Raw genomic sequence first — 16,595 nt, forward strand, 5'->3', positions numbered from 1 at the left:
CTGGTGGTTTTGTGGTCGTGAAAAGCCATGTCAGAAAACACGGACTAGAACCCTTGTATGACGGTCCCTACCAAGCCCTCCTCATTACTCCTATGTCAGTAAAGCTGGAAGGAAGGTCGACGTGGGTCCACGTATCGCACTGCAAGCTGGTCAAACAGACTAATAGCAAATAAGGGGACCTAAAGTTTTGTTTTTTCCCTTTGGGGAGACCACGTGTAGTACAGATGTGTATAGCCAATAAAATTGTCAGTTCTGTTTTCATTTACCCTATGATTACACAAATGTGGGATACATTGGTTAGGGCAACAGATTATCTAGATGATCAAATTTGGGATATAATGGATATACTTAATACTACTGATGTTGTCCAAAACCAACTTATCGTAGTCACTATTCAACACACTGTAGTATTGGATTACTTAACAGCAGCACAGGATGGTATGTGTCAGGTTATTGGACCCGCATGCTGTCATTATATAGATCCCAATAGCACTATGAAGTTTAAGTTAAAGTTAGAGGATATTCAAAGACTCAGAGATTATTATGATAAAACAATGATCGTAATAAGGACAGTTGTTGGCAGACACCTTCTCCTTTCTTAATCCAGCCAATTGGTTTGAGGGACTTGGGGGCTGGATAGCTGAAATCTTTCAAAGTTTGTTATATATTGTTGCTTTTATCCTTGTCATGTATGTAATACTAAAACTTGTTCTTTGGTGTATTTCTGTATGTATTAGGAAACTCTGCACTAAGACAACTAATGATGATACCAAAAGCGTTGCCACCCCTGCTCTTCTCTACACCGATTTCAAAAGTTACCTGATGAAGATGTTGGAGCCAAGCGCATGGCTGTCTTCAAAAGATCCCCACTACTGTTATCAACAATTGTTATTCGTAAATTCTAGTATACAGGGGGGACGGGTACGCCACAACAGCCATGGCTGGTAACATGGCACCAGTCATGTGAAGACCAGTACCCCTCGAGCTTAGAGCTTGGGATAGTACCTCTGATGCTGGATATTAATTAACAAAATTTATCTAGGGGGGAATGTGAAGGAACAAATTATGAAAGGTTCTCCATTTTGAGTTTTTGACTCCATTTTCTTGTTGCTTAAAGATAAATTCTGTTATTTAATTAGGTAAAAGGTTACAGCTGCCATGAAGTAACTTTATCTTGTTGTTCACAAGCCTGTTATTCAACTAGGCTATGGTTCATAATTGGTATAAAGACCTTGAGTCTTCTGACTCGAGCCAGATAATAGCTTCGGGGGTGTATCGCTATACAAGACTGAGGCACCTGTTAGAAAAACACATACTATGCCAAGAAGATATGACCATATATGTAGTTTCCGGTTTTTCTGTATACTCATGGGTTAAGTTTTTCCTGCATTCTTATAGGTTACGAACTGTGAGCGTGTTCTTATGCTGATTGGTTGAAGTATAATTTCTATGATTATGAAAAGCAATACACAATAAAACGGGGGCCAGAGATCTGCTCGATCCCCCATACAGAGGCACACGTCTCCGTCTGGTCATTTTCAGTTGCCGGCAACGCCCTGTAGATTAATTTGGAAATCACTGAGTTAACCGTGAAGGATCAATTTAGATCCTCCCTCAACAGCGGTATTACTTTGGTCCTAGCAGCTGTATGGCACCGTGCTGTCAGTATGGCGGTATTACTTTGGTCCCCACAGCTGTATGGCACTGTGGTCTCTGTATGGCAGTATTACTTTGGTCCCCACAGCTGTATGGCACTGTGTTCTCAATATGGCAGTAATACTTTGGTCCTAGCAGCTGTATGGCACTGTGTTCTCAGTTCGGCAGTATTACTTTGGCCCTAGCTGCTGTATGGCACTGTGTTCTCTGTATGGCGGTATTACTTTGGTTGTAGCAGCTGTAATGGCACTGTGTTCTCAGTTCGGCAGTATTACTTTGGTCCCCATAGCTGTATGGCACTGTGTTCTCAGTATGGCGGTATTACTTTGGTCGTAGCAGCTGTAATGGCACTGTGTTCTCAGTACGGCAGTATTACTTTGGTCCTAGCAGCTGTATGGCACTGTGCTGTCAGTATGGCAGTATTAATTTGGTCCTAGCAGCTGTATGGCACCCTGCTTTCAGTATGGCAGTATTACTTTGGTCCACACAGCTGTATGACACTGTGTTCTCAGTACGGCAGTATTACTTTGGTCCTAGCAGCTGTATGGCACTGTGTTCTCAGTACGGCAGTATTACTTTGGTCCTAGCAGCAGTATGGCACCATGCTGTCAGCATGGCAGTATTACTTTGGTCCTAGCAGCTGTATGGCGCCGCGGCAAATTTTAGGCCACACCCATTTCACAACTAGCCACGCCCCAACCACACCCATTTAGCACTTCTGATCACAATGTTTCGTTAACAATAATTATGAACAAAAAAATATGGCCACACACGACGCTCCATACTGTACAATGGCCATTGGCCACATTATGCTCCATACTGTATAATGGCCCCACATGATGCTGCGTACAGTATACTTGCCCCACGTGATGGTCCATACAGTATAATGGCGCCACATGATGCTTTGTACAGTATAATGGCCCCACACGATGCTGGGTATAGTATAATGGCCACACAATGCTGGGTACAGTATAATGGCCCCACACAATGCTGGGTGCAGTATAATGGCCACACATGGTTACCCCACCCCCATCATTGCCTTCTCCATCAGTACACACAAACACCTTTCACCGCGCTCCCTCGCAGCAGCCGGCAGCTTCCACTCCCACGGCGCTGAATGGTGTCATCCAGCTGCGCCGCTGACTGCTGTATCCAGCATTACAGCTCAGTCCCCATAGAATGTAATACAGCACAGCCCCATAGAATATAATGCTGCACAGCCCCCATAGAATGTAACGCAGGCAGGTGGCAGCCCCCATAGAATGTAACGCAGGCAGGTGGCAGCCCCCATAGAATGTAACGCAGGCAGGTGGCAGCCCCCATAGAATGTAACGCAGGCAGGTGGCAGCCCCCATAGAATGTAACACAGGCAGGTGGCAGCCCCCATAGAATGTAAGGGGTGCTGCACCAGGTTGGTGGAGAATCCGATGGATGGGTACCAGGGGGAGAGTGGGAGCGGGGTGCGCGCACCATGGGGAGACAAAGTTTAGTTTGTCAGTCCTCCTATGCTGTCAGAGTCTCTGCTGTAACCGCAGCAGGGCAGCGCTGCATGGAGAGGGGGAGAGACACATACATTCACTTACAGTCTGGAGATCCGCTCGCTGCTCCCGCGGTCACACAGACACGGAGTGTCTCACAACTCTGCCCCCGTGCCAGAAACCAGTCCGGGTGCTGCCGCTCTGTCCTCAGAGTCCGCCCACGTCTATAGTTGAGGAGGAAGCCGGAGGCGGGCGGTGAGGCAACTCAAGGGGGCGTGGCTACAACGCAGTCCCAGGGAACGGAACGAACAGCGGGTACTAATCGGGCTCTCTCTACGTCCCGGAAGTGGGCGGGGCTTCACCGGCGGCCGCAAATTCGGGATTTTAAATGCCCGAAGCGGGACAGCGGGACCCCGGTGCCAAAGCGGGACTGTCACGCTGAAATCGGGACGGTTGGGAGGTATGCTGTCAGTATGGCGGTATTACTTTGGTCCTAGCAGCTGTATGGCACCGTGCTGTCAGTACGGCGGTATTACTTTGGTCCTAGCAGCTGTATGGCACTGTGCTGTCAGTATGACGGTATTACTTTGGTCCTAGCAGCTGTATGGCACTGTGCTGTCAGTATGACGGTATTACTTTGGTCCTAGCAGCTGTATGGCACTGTGCTGTCAGTATGGCGGTATTACTTTGGTCCTAGCAGCTGTATGGCACTGTGCTGTCAGTATGGCGGTATTACTTTGGTCCTAGCAGCTGTATGGCACTGTGCTGTCAGTATGGCGGTATTACTTTGGTCCTAGCAGCTGTATGGCACTGTGCTGTCAGTATGGCGGTATTACTTTGGTCCTAGCAGCTGTATGGCTGTATTATTTCGGCCCTGTAGTGGTATAGGGCTGTGTTGTACGAGGCCCCACTCACTGTCAGCTCTCGGGCCAGTTATGTGCGGCCACTATTGGTCACGAAGGTGTCATTACTATTTAGGAAGGAGCCTGAGGCGCAGATTCTGACAGGAGATGGCGAGGAAACAAACCAGCCACGTGACGCTCCCGGGGAGCCGCAGAGCCCGCCCTGTGACGTCAGCAGACAAGCTCCGGGGTGATGCTGCCAGATACAAGTGTGTGCAGACAGGTCACATCCCGGGCACATAACCCACACACACCTCAGGACGGGCACAGCATGAGTGCCAGGCAGCTGTGAGCTACCCGTGGCCGCACCACCGCACAGCCCTCCCCAGCTCTGACAAGTGAGGCCCCGGCAGAGAAGCTTAGAGGGATGGTGGTAGTTTCGGGGCAGTTTGAAGACAGAGGGACCCCGGATGATGCCATGTCGAGTTCTGATGCTGAAGATGAGCTGATCGAGCCAGCCACCCCCACCCCCAGCAGTGCCACCTTCTCCCTGCACGGAAAGCTGCCCCCGCCGCAGGTAGGTCTGTGCCAGGCTCCTCCATTAGCTTCTGTCCTTCCCACTGCCTCAGCTGGCACCCATTGGCTGGGCAGGGCTGCGCACACAGGGCTTGGTACAGTCCTGGGTGGGCAGCATGGGGGGCTCTGGGGCTGGGTGATGTGCCACTTGTGGGAATGCTTCCAATGTGCCAGGCCGGGGTCATAGGATAATATCATATAACATGCAGGCAGAATCTCATCTAAAATATCTAATATTCATGTATAATAGAAATATTGTATAAGAATAAAAGTATAATACAATAACACTGTAATGTAAAATAGAACTATCTAAGATTCGGGTATAAGAACGTGTAACATAAAATGATCAAAAATCAAGTATAATATAATCTAATATTTAAGTATAATATAAATATAGTCTAAAATATAATATGAAAATCACGTATAATATAATAATATGATGTAAAATATGAACATCTAAAATAAAAGGATAAGCAAAAATAAGTATAAAAAAATAAGTATAATATGAAAAATCAAGTATAATATAATAAAATATTGAATATAATCAAAAATGCACATTGGTGATAGAAACCTATAAGAGCATGGTGGTATCGTCGGTGGTCCCCTGATCTGAGATCTCAGGCTTCTGGTGCACCTTGGCATCCTGTGGTGACCTGGCATCTCTCACCATAGAGCAGCTGGGTCGCTGGGGTGTATGTGCCACTAGCACTACAACTCCCAGCAGTTTGGAACCACACATGGTCCTCAGAGCTGGAGCATGTATAGTGGGCGATTATATTACCCTTTTCAACAAAGCCATTAATAGCAAGGAAAGTGGCATCCTGGTAGGAAAGGTTTATCAAATAAAACCTATTAGGTGGCATAGCAATGATTTGAATAGTGGATCTGTTTCGGAAGGATGCGCCATGTTTATTCTTGATCTGTAAGCTCCAGGGTCCTAAAGCGAAATCTGCCAATTTGCCATTGCTGCCAACTTCCCCTGTCCGAAGTGTTCTCCTGTCCGTTTCCTCTAAGGTTTTGTGTTTTACTTGTAGTTGTAAACGTTTATTCTTCCACCGTATTAGTCATTCTCCTTGTTAATGCAACATCAAGGACTGGATATATTTACGGCGAGGTACCATGACATTATCCCACATACAGTGTCTGTGTCAGCGGAAATGAAAAATCATCTTCTCCCCATATAGTTACTGGTCACCATTGAGGATGTATCTGAGCCTGTGTCTTCTGTGTCCATTTACAATGTGCACAAGGAAAGCTCCCATCACATATCTAACCTTAACATTTCCTTCCAAAAGCCTCCATGCAGGCGGAATACGTTGGGGTTTCCATCTTTTTACTGTATAGAATAGTGTAGCACATTGGTGCCCATATCATGCTTTCTTAATATTATATTTTTTTTGCAGTAGAGGTCTAATTGTGACAGATGAGCACAGCGCTTGGCTATCTCTGGGGTGCCATTAGGAATTAATGTGTCGGGAATAACTTACAATCTTGAGAATACCCTATTATTGAGCGGAGGAAACACAGCGTGAAAGAGCAGTATATATTCCCAACATGGTGTAAATGCTGCGACTTCAGGGCACGTTGGTGTTATTCACCCTGAAGCATCTTTTTTGCATATTTTTGGTCATTTTCTGAGAACTTGCTTCTTCATTTTTGACTGTTTCATGGTGTCTTTTTTATTTTTTACTGGCGCTTTCCACTTGTTCTTTTTTGTCTTTTCAGCAATGAAGAAACTGCTTGTGGTGACTGAGGCGAAAACACTCAAAAAGACGCCTGGGTCATCTTTTGGGCTTCATTTGAGCCTTCCCATTGTATTGTAAAGTATGGAGCATATTCAGAGCAGAAACCGCCAGAAGAGTGGTCCGCTCATTTCTTTTAGGCTATGTTCACATGTCCGGTAGTGATGCGTTAGAACGGATCCAGCAACAATCAAGTAAAATACGGATCCGTTACAAATGAAAGAAAAATAGATGATTAATTAACCAGTCCATTTTCCATAGACTTCAATGTAAAAAAAAAAAAAAAAATGATTCAGAAGAGATCACTTATTTAAAGATGGACTAAGGCCGGTTTCACATTAGCATTTGCATGAGCTGCGGAGGGCTGTGGACTTCCTCCGTGAAGCCCCGCCCTCGACCGCACCTCTAGCTCCGCCTACTTATGCATGCGGCCGGCATGTGGCCTGAGTACCTATCTTTAACATTAGGTACGCAGGTCGTGCCGCTGTATGCAGATGCTTCCACATGCGTCTTTTTGACGATGCGGCGACCAGCGTAGGACGCAGCTTGTAGCATTTTTTTTTTTTTCCGCATCGTCAAAAAGACGCATGCGGAAGCATCCGCATACTGCCACATGACCTGCGTACCTAATGTTAAAGATACGTACGCATGGCCGCATGCAGAAGTAGGCGGAGCTAGAGGTGGAGGTGCGGCTGAGGGCGGGGCTTCACGGAGGAAGTCCGCAGCTCATGCAAACGCTAGTGTGAAACTAGCCTAAGAAGTTGTGCTTTTTTGCCCACAAATTGCTGCTGGATCCGTTCTTGCTGATGATTACTGGACGTGTGAACACAGCCGTAGCTGACTGGCGTCTTTTGAATTCTGAAGCCTGGATATATGAGTAGCAAGTAATTGTTACATATCTTTTTTTGCATATCGTCATTCTTCTGAATGTTTACTGACTGCCCCGAAACCCCCCTAATAAGCAATAGTTTATCTTTAATTATTATGATTTTGTTCTTTTTTTTTTTTTTTTTGCGTTTTCCCCTTTTATTTTATTTCTTTTAGTGGCAGATTTAAAGGGAATCTGTTACCCCAAAAATGGCCTATAAACTAAGGCCACCGGCATCCGGGGCTTATCTACAGCATTCTGTAATGCTGTAGATAAGCCCCCGATGAATCCTGAAAGATGAGAAAAAGAGGTTAGATCATACTCGCCCAGGGGCGGTCCCGATGCGGTCCGGTCCGATGGGCGTCGCGGTCCGATCCGGGGCCTCCCATCTCCATATGATCACGTCCTCTTCTTGTCTTCTTGCCGCAGCTCCTGCGCAGGCGTACTTTGTCTGCCCTGTTGAGGGCAGAGCAAAGTACTGCACTGCGGGACCGCCCCTGGGTGAGTATAATATAATCTGTATTTCAGAATGCTGTCGATAAGCCCCTGATGCCAGTGGCCTTAGTTTATAGGCCATTTTTGGAGTGACAGATTCCCTTTAAAGCATCAGTTATTAATGCATTTTTAAGTTCAGAAAACCTTTAATTCTGCATATAAAGAGGACGTATCCCCAAGTCAATATATAAGTCCACCAAACGGTTCTAGAGATATGGGCCTTTTTATTCAGTGCCATTTTTTGTGGTCTTTATCTATGGGGCAGTGCCCACAGGGTAATAATTCAGAGCGGCTTAAAGATATGTCACTTAGAGAATCCTGTGTGCCATGCCACCTTGTAAGGACCATAAGGGTATGTGCACACGTTGCGAAAAGGTGTGCGGATTTTTCGCACTGATTTTGGTAAATCCGCAGAAAATCCGCACTGCGGAATTACCATGGTTTTTGTGCGGATTTCACCTGCGTTTTTACAACTGCGGATTCCTATTATGGACCAGGTGTAAACCGCTGTGGAATCCGCACAAAGAATTGACATGCTGCGGAAAATACACTGCAGCGTTTCCGCGCATTTTTTTACGCAGCATGTGCACCGCGGATTTTGTTTTCCATAGCTTTACATGGTACTGTAAACTCATGGAAAACTGCTGCGAATCTGCAGCGGCCAATGCGCTGCTGATCCGTACCAAATCCGCAACGTGTGCACATAGCCTAAAAGTAGCACTAAATGAAAAGCCCTATATATCTAGACTCATACAGCAGATTTAAAGGGAAAACATTTTTTTCTGCAGCAGCAGGAAGAAAATAAGAGCAAATACTGTCCCCTTTTGACTTGTTGCCAGACCCCCTTTAAAAACGCAACAGGCAATCCCAGCATGTGTTGTGGCTATCGAACAGCCACGAGACATGCAGCCTCCGGGAGTCGAACATAGTATAAGAGCACCCCAAAGACACTCGGTGGGCACATGAGCATGCTCATATAACACCTTATCAGTGCTGATAACACAATTTGGGCTTATAATGTGTACTGTCAATATCCCCACATGACCCACTTTACAACGTCGGCTATGTGCCCTCCTGTACTCTTTATATTTCCTCCCACTTTGAGCTGCAGTCTCTTCCACTCCCCAGTTCTGTATTCCAGCTTGGTGACATGAGCAGATGGCGGAATCACCGAGATGATATGTTGATTTAAACAGGCTTTTTTGAAAAATGAGGAAAGCTGTGTGCAACAGGGTGGGCACCTGTGTGCCACCTGAGGGTTATGGTCTGCCCACATCTTGCCTATAAGGTGTACAAGGTGTTTTTTGTTTTTTGTCTCACTAGTTGTAAAATGAACGCTGTAAGACTAGTGTAAATATAAACAGTTGAAACTAGAAGTTTACATACACTATATAAATATACTCATTATTCTGGTATTTGGCAAATATTAATAATTATGGTAATCCTAATTGACCTAAAACGGGAAAGGTTTATTCTGATTTCGTGTCTGATATTGAGAAAAACATGCATATGTGTCTTTTATATAGTGTATGTAAACTTCTGGTTTCAACTGTAGATGCTAATCTTCTTTTCTGTATGAAATGAAGTATGAGCCCTTAGGAGTTTACCCAAAAAGAGCATCATTTGTATTCTACACCCAGAGGAGGCTGCACTAAGCAGAAATTCCAGGAAATGCACAGAAATGACATTGATCTCTGCAGTTCTGGCCTTCCCACAGAATAATCATGTGCACGGTCCCCATCCCTTTCCCTCTAGCAGTGCCAGATGCATATGGTCAGGATGTCCTGGAAGCTCTGTCTGAGGGATACATTCCAATGCAAACAGCCTGGAACAATGTCCTATACTGACAGCACCATACTGTGAGCTAAGATACGCCTGATCAGCGATCACGCTTGTATTTTCTTCGCTTGCTGCTTTACTGATAGAGATATTGCGTTTAAAATGGAAGACTGTTAAGAGGGCATTGTATATAGGTTTTCGGAAATCTCATTGTTCTACATTTTCATTGAATTTGATGCAATGCATAGTAAGGAAAGTAGAGAATACACAACTTAGGCTACTTTCACACTTGCGTTGTGCGACGTACGTCACAATGCGTCGTTTTGGAGAAAAAGCGCATCCTGCAAAGTTGCCCGCAGGATGCGTTTTTTCTCCATAGACTTGCATTAGCGACGGATTGTCACACGTCACATCCGTCGTGCGACGGATGCGTTGTTTTGGAGGACCGTCGGCACAAAAAAACGTTCCATATACCGTTTTTTTGTGCGTCGCGTCCGCCATTTTCGATCGCGCATGCGCGGCCGAAACTCCGCCCCCTCCTCCCCGGACTGCAGAATGGGCAGCGGATGCGTTGTAAAACTGCATCCGCTGCTCACGTCTTGCAGTTATTTCACAGCGTCCGTCGGTACGTCGGCCCGAAGCATGGCGACGGGCCCGTACAGACGGATCAGTGTGAAAGTAGCCTTACATGACTTTTGGTTATGGGACGGATCCCCACTCCATCTTAAAACAACCATAACTACAGTATACTGAGAGACTGGAATAAATGCACAAAACACATTATTTTGGTTATCAAAAAGGCCACAACTTTAACTCACAGGATTAAAACAATCACAGTAGGAATCAGGAGAAGTGCTAGTAAATTGGGATTCACAAGTACTGTGATACCCCCAGCTGTCTGACATACAGCACCAGGACAGACAGCCATAAAGGGGCGGCACGCACTGGCTTGCCATTCAAGCGGAGCCAGTAAACTTTCAGGGCACCAATGACGCTATTATCCTCACTCCTGTGCTTAACCACTGTGCCCGCCCCTGATTGACGTTACCATTACAACGTCCTTGAGGCTGGCCACCAAAGCCGAGCCTGTTCACCACCATGAGCTTTTACCTCCTCTATTATTTAAAATGAGTCCACCTTAACTTCCACCTGACTCCTAAACTGCAAAGCTGTGACGAGTTATAAATTACAAGTCATATTTGACATTTAGATTTTTTTTTTTTCTAAATCACTTTTGTAAACTTAAAATGTAGAAGTCCCTGCAAAAGCATTAGACTAAGCAAACCTCTGACTCACAAAGAGTCATCCTACAGCACTCGGGAGAGGAAAAAACCCATGTGGAGGAAACCTCTAGGGAACCATGGCTGAAGGATTGACCTTCCCTTGGGCTTAGAAGTTAATGTTAACTCTTTATAGCCATGATAAAATTGGACCTGGTACAAGATATACAATAAAGCTTTCATCATTGTAAAGTAAGGGTTAATTAAAACATTTTAGGACAGTGATTATAGCAGGGCAGGTGATGTTTTCCCCAGTGCATCCTGTGCGAGAAAGAGGGAGAGAGATAGACAGAGAGAGTTACCTCCTGTATATAAGCTTCACCCTCCTCACAGTAACACACCAGGCACAGACATACTGCGCTCCTTCATCTTAAAGGAACATCACTCTTGCTTAAAGTCTACACCACTATACAAACAACGCTTCCTGACGCCAGTCTCACATGTCCAGATTTTTCCGGTACGTGAAGAAACGGTCCCGGAGCTATCCGTGTACGTGTGCATGTAGGTCATCTGTGTGCTGTCGTGTGTCTGTGTTTCTTGTCCGTGTGTCCGTATTTTTCGTCCCTGTGCTGTCCGTGTCCGTGTATTGAAGCTTTTTTTTCAATTTTTAACCCGATGACTTTAAAAAAGCACACGGACAGCACACAGACGGCATCCGTGTGCGGTACGTGTTTATACGGACCCATTGACTTTAATGGGTCCGTGTGATCCGTGCGCTCCCACGAACACTGACATGTCTCCGTGTTTTACACACGGACACATGGTCCGTGAAAACTCGCTGACATCTGCAGAGACACATTCATTTTAATGTGTCTACGTGTGTCAGTGTCTAGGGTACGTGAGGAAACTGTCACCACACGTTCCGGAGCCACTGACGTGTGAAAAACCGCCCTGAGTTAGAGGTCCACCCCTGCCAAAGTCTTGTACTCGTCTGCTTAGTGCTCCAGTGGTTTCTATATTTACAATCTGTGATTTTGTATGTTGTTGGTTATTATCTGTCTGGCAGGAGTAAGTCATCCACTCTTGTTCCATAAAGTTACAGCCCCAAAGATAAACAATCAGAGACAGAATCCTAAAAAGGAATATATAAGGAAACTTTTCTAGCCTATTTTGTGGTCTGTAACTTGCTAAAAATCTTTCCTGGTGGCAGCGCTATTTCATTACCGTGGAAGGACGATATTTTTTTGAGCACAGGTAAAATGCTTAAGTTACACTTGGGTGAAAAACGCTGAAAGAAGTGCCAAAAACAGTGTGCATGACATTTCTAACATCTCATAGCTTTTGCTGGTACTGTAAAAAAATTTGCATGAAAAAAACAAACAAAAACGCCCAGTGTGAACATAGTGTGCCTCCAGTCTGACGTCCCTTAGTGGTTTACAACATAACGTAATAATAAATTGAAATCTAATTATTAAAATTAAAATACCTTTGGTATAATCAAAAGCACATCTTCTGCACCCTGCGCTTTGTAAAGTCACAAATGTAAGGCTTTTCTTCTGGCAGGACTCGCACAATGAAGGGCATTGTTGGCTCCTCTGTGAATTTTTCTACTGTATTGTGCATGATTATCTGAGTGAACATTTTTCTGAACACTATGGAAGCGACTAGGTATATGTGCTGTATGCTTGCTCCATGCCAAACAGAAGCAGCAATTTAGTAATATTATTGGTATTTAGCTTGAACACCGCACTCCAGGTCTGTACATTATTCTCACTCTCAATCCGTAAACCATTGCTACTGGAAGTACCTTGTTCTTTATTCTTCTGCAGCTTCCAGAGGTTGTTCCACTTAGTGTGGGAGGCACGTGCTTCACCACCAGGCTGTCTACACTGCAGAGGTATGAAGACACCATGCTGGCTGCCATGTTTAGTGGACGTCACCACATTCCTACGGATGCTGAGGGCAGATACTTTATTGACAGAGATGGATCATACTTTGGGTAAGGAAGAGATTTGATAAGCACCACCTTGCTGTTTGGAAGTGCAGTATCTGAGAAGATATAGACATGAGCGTGACACTGTCATGTAGGTACTTCCATTATCCGCATAGCGTTGTTTTGGTCTTGCCATATATTTTTTTTTTTTTTACCTTATACCCATGTATATGTACTAGTACAGTAATCATTAGTTTGTGCTTTAAGATTTCCAGGACTAAAACTGTTGATGACATTTATTTAGGATAGGTGATCAATATCGGGACTATCACCCCTGCCAATCAGATGATTAAAGTGGTCACGGCCTCTATATATAGTTCACTAGTTACAGCTGTGTATTTTTCACATTGGCTGATCCTGATATTGCAGCTAGGCCCAATTCACTACCAAATTTAGAAAAACACTGTCTCCCTGTAGTCATAATTTTTTTTTTTTACTTAAATGTATGTACTTGAAGCTAAAAATAATTTTTGGACTTTGGTTTCAATAAAGAGTTGGCTTTTACAGACTCTGCACATTCAATTTTTATGTGATTTGTGCTCATAAAGGAGAAAAAAAGATAGATAAAAAATGTACATACTCTCCCACTAGACCACCTGAACAATGCTCAGTTAACACATTCCACATCCAAAATAGACAGTGCAACCCAGAGGCTATGGAAGGCAAATGTAAACTTTTTAGTCTAGAAAAATGATTTTTAGTCAAAAATGCATGCATTGTGAGCTTATAGAGGCGCAGTTCTTCTTTTAGGACCCTCATCTCGAACCAAGATTAAAGAAGCAAGTTTATTACTGTCATGGAGGACTCAGCGTGCCTGTACATTAGATGGATAGCCTATTAATTTTAATAGCCTCTTTGTATGGCCTCATTCTCTGTGAGCAAGTAATACGTCATGATCACAAAATAAACTGGTTAGGCCCTCACGTTGTGATTTTTTTTTTTAATATGGTATTTTATGCTCCACTAGTACCCCGTCCACTTTGTGAATGAGGCCGTGAACCGCTGACATGACACTCCCTGTCACTGGGTATACAGCACTATATACAGACCTGTCAATCATCTCAGTTTTCACGTTGCCCATTGTGACACCAGGGCAGATATATTTTATCATATAAGATCATTGAGTACATCGCTCCTTATACTTGTGCAGGCTTGTTTCTTACCCGTTACATAGCTACAGGTATATACAGGCCTGTCAGGACTTGCAGACGTGATAAGCCACCTAATCTCTGGGGCCTTTGGGGCAGGCATGTCAATTTCTAGTGATGCTGAGGGTCACCGTTATTCTATACAGGAAGCCACACATAACTCTCGTCTCTGTTGCTTCCTATGACATAATTATTAATGTCTTGGTTCCAGCCCAGGCCCCACACAAACAAGCCACAGAGAAGGGAAGTAAACGGAATGTCACACAGAGCCAGACTCGTGAACTTTCTCCGCACAGACATCCTGATCATTCAGAGTAGACCTACTGTCAATAAACAGAATGAAAAGCGGCTCTTTAATTCCCCGTTATTCATTTCTGTGACTGTTGTCTATGTACATTACATAAAGCTTGAGTGCAGTCACTTTATTAATGGGGCTGTCCACTCCTTTGATATTGATGATCCATCCAAGGTTATCAATATCAGATCGATGAGGGTCTGACACTTGGCACCCCCACTGATCTTCTACAGCTGGATAACGGCTCATTGATGGGTGTGCCATGTGTTTGACCCCCACAGTCTGTTATTGGAAACTGATCCCAAGAATATTTAATAAGTATCAAACTACCCAACAATGCCTTTAAGCCGTGCATATCTAGCAATTCCCCTGTTGCTGAAATTAAACCCTTTACAAGTGGCAAAGATGCAATATTAACTTGGAGAGAACATTCAAATGACAGCTTTTTTTTCGTTCTCAAAAAAAATGGATCAATACAGCATACATTTTTTTTTTCTCCTTTTTGTTTTTAAAAACTGAAGATATAAACTGAGCTTTTTTCATTATTATTGTTGCCTAGCAATTTATTCATTGAAAACAGATGCAAACAGAACATACACTAATGTTTCTTGGATTGGACACACAGATCCATTAGAAAAATATGTTAACAGAGGGTGACTCCACTTAATGAATTTAGTAAGGTAAGGGGGAGATGGATAGTCAGCTCACCAATCTTCATTAGATTCCAAGGTCCATCCATGCACGGAGCCGCTCTGATCAAAGGCATAGTCAAATTGCAAGCAGAAAAAAAGGGTTATCTCCACCGTAGAAATTCATAAGAATAAAACTTCACTTATATTTAGAACTTTCTTAAAAACATGGTCTCAGACTTGTACAAGTTGTAGGGTCCCTGGTCTCGGCTGTATTTTATGGGCTGAGAAAATCGCAGCATGCTGCGTTTGTCAGCTTATTGCGCAAAAAATCCGCCAATGAAACTATGGGGTAGAGAAAAATACGGATTACACACGGACCATGCGTGTGACTAGCGAGAAATACGCACCGGTGTTCTATAGAAAAGCCGGCAATTCAGTGCGGTGTACAGTAAAATCACACTGACAGGTTAGAATAGAATAAATAAAATAAATGTCTACACATAGAATAGATATAGTAGCTTCGTAGACTTGCGGTGATGCACCTCCTGGTGGCATAAACTCACGCTAGAGTTCAAACGAGTTTATGCCACCAGGAGGTGCATCACCGAAGTCTACGATGCTACGCTCCCCTGTAGCATTCATTCCCCAGTTTTTACAGGCAGGGGCGGCTGCATTAGCAGGCTCCTTGTTGTAAAATTATTTAACCCCTTCAGATGGATTTACATCGTGGGACATGACTGTATGGTGGACAGGTATGGGATATTGTTGTTGTTTTATTTTTCCATTTTTTCCAGAAGATTGAGGGTCATCAGTTGGATTGAGCGTAAAATAAAGATGTTAAAACCCCATGTGTATTTATCTCATTAAAATACTTTATTCATACTGTGTGTTTTTTTTAACCCTTTATTACTATTGGATTAATAATGGAGAGGTGTATTATTGACATCTCTCCATTATTAACCTGGCTTAATGTCACCTTACATTAGCAAGGTGACATTAACCCTTTATTACCCCATATCCCACCGCTACAGGGGATTGGGAAGAGAGAGGCTAAGTGCCAGAATAGGCGCATCTTACAGATGTGCCTTTTCTGTGGTGGCTGGAGGCAGATGTTTTTAGCCAGGGGGAGCCAATAACCATGGACCCTCTCTAGGCTATTAATATCTGCCCTCAGTCACTGGCTTTTCCACTCTGGCGGAGAAAATTGTGCAGGAGCCCATGCCAGTTTTTTCTGAGATTTAACCCTTTATTTTAACTCCTAGAGCTCCCAAATTTTGCACACAAACACTTCTAACATTAGTAATGAGGAATATGTAAAAAAAATAAGGGATATGAAATGGTTTACTTTATGTAAACCATGTCTCATATCCTGTCGGGCTTGAGAAGGAGATGGCAAAAGCCGGCAATTGAATTACTGGCTTCTCTGCTATCTAGCTCTGTATTAAAAAAAAAAAAAAATATATATATATATATATATATAATATAAAGCTGAATGTGTGTATGTCCGGGATTGGCATCTGAACCGTCGCAGCTACAGCCACAAAATTTTGCACAGTCACACGTCTGGACCCCGAGAGCGTCATAGGCTATGTTGTGAGGTGAAATTTTAACCCCGCGCTTTCCAATTCACCAAACAATTTTGCCCCTATCTACATAATGGGGGAAAAGTGTTGGAGGCGTCGCAGCTGCAGCCACAAAATTTAGCACAGTCACACGTCTGGACCCCGAGAGCGTCAAAGCTATGTTGTGAGGTGAAATTTTAACCCCGCGCTTTCCAATTCACCAAACAATTTTGCCCCTATCTACATAATGGGGAAAAATTGAAAGGAAAAGTGTTGGAGGCGTCGCAGCTACAGGCACAAAATTTTGCA

General features: G+C 44.0%; 1 protein-coding gene across 1 annotated transcript in view; it reads left to right on the top strand.

Annotated features, from left to right (window-relative positions):
* The first annotated feature begins 4,184 nt into the window (after positions 1 to 4,184).
* Positions 4,185 to 16,595, top strand: part of KCTD7 (potassium channel tetramerization domain containing 7) — a 29,222-nt gene continuing 16,811 nt past the window's right edge. The window contains exons 1-2 of the mRNA XM_077296386.1: positions 4,185 to 4,553; positions 12,486 to 12,655. Of these exons, the coding sequence (XP_077152501.1) occupies positions 4,404 to 4,553; positions 12,486 to 12,655 (320 nt within the window). The 5' untranslated portion in view covers positions 4,185 to 4,403. The remainder of the gene's footprint in view (positions 4,554 to 12,485; positions 12,656 to 16,595) is intronic.

This window comes from Ranitomeya variabilis, chromosome 3 (genome assembly GCF_051348905.1).
Source record: "Ranitomeya variabilis isolate aRanVar5 chromosome 3, aRanVar5.hap1, whole genome shotgun sequence".
NCBI classification, from domain to species: Eukaryota; Metazoa; Chordata; class Amphibia; order Anura; family Dendrobatidae; genus Ranitomeya; species Ranitomeya variabilis.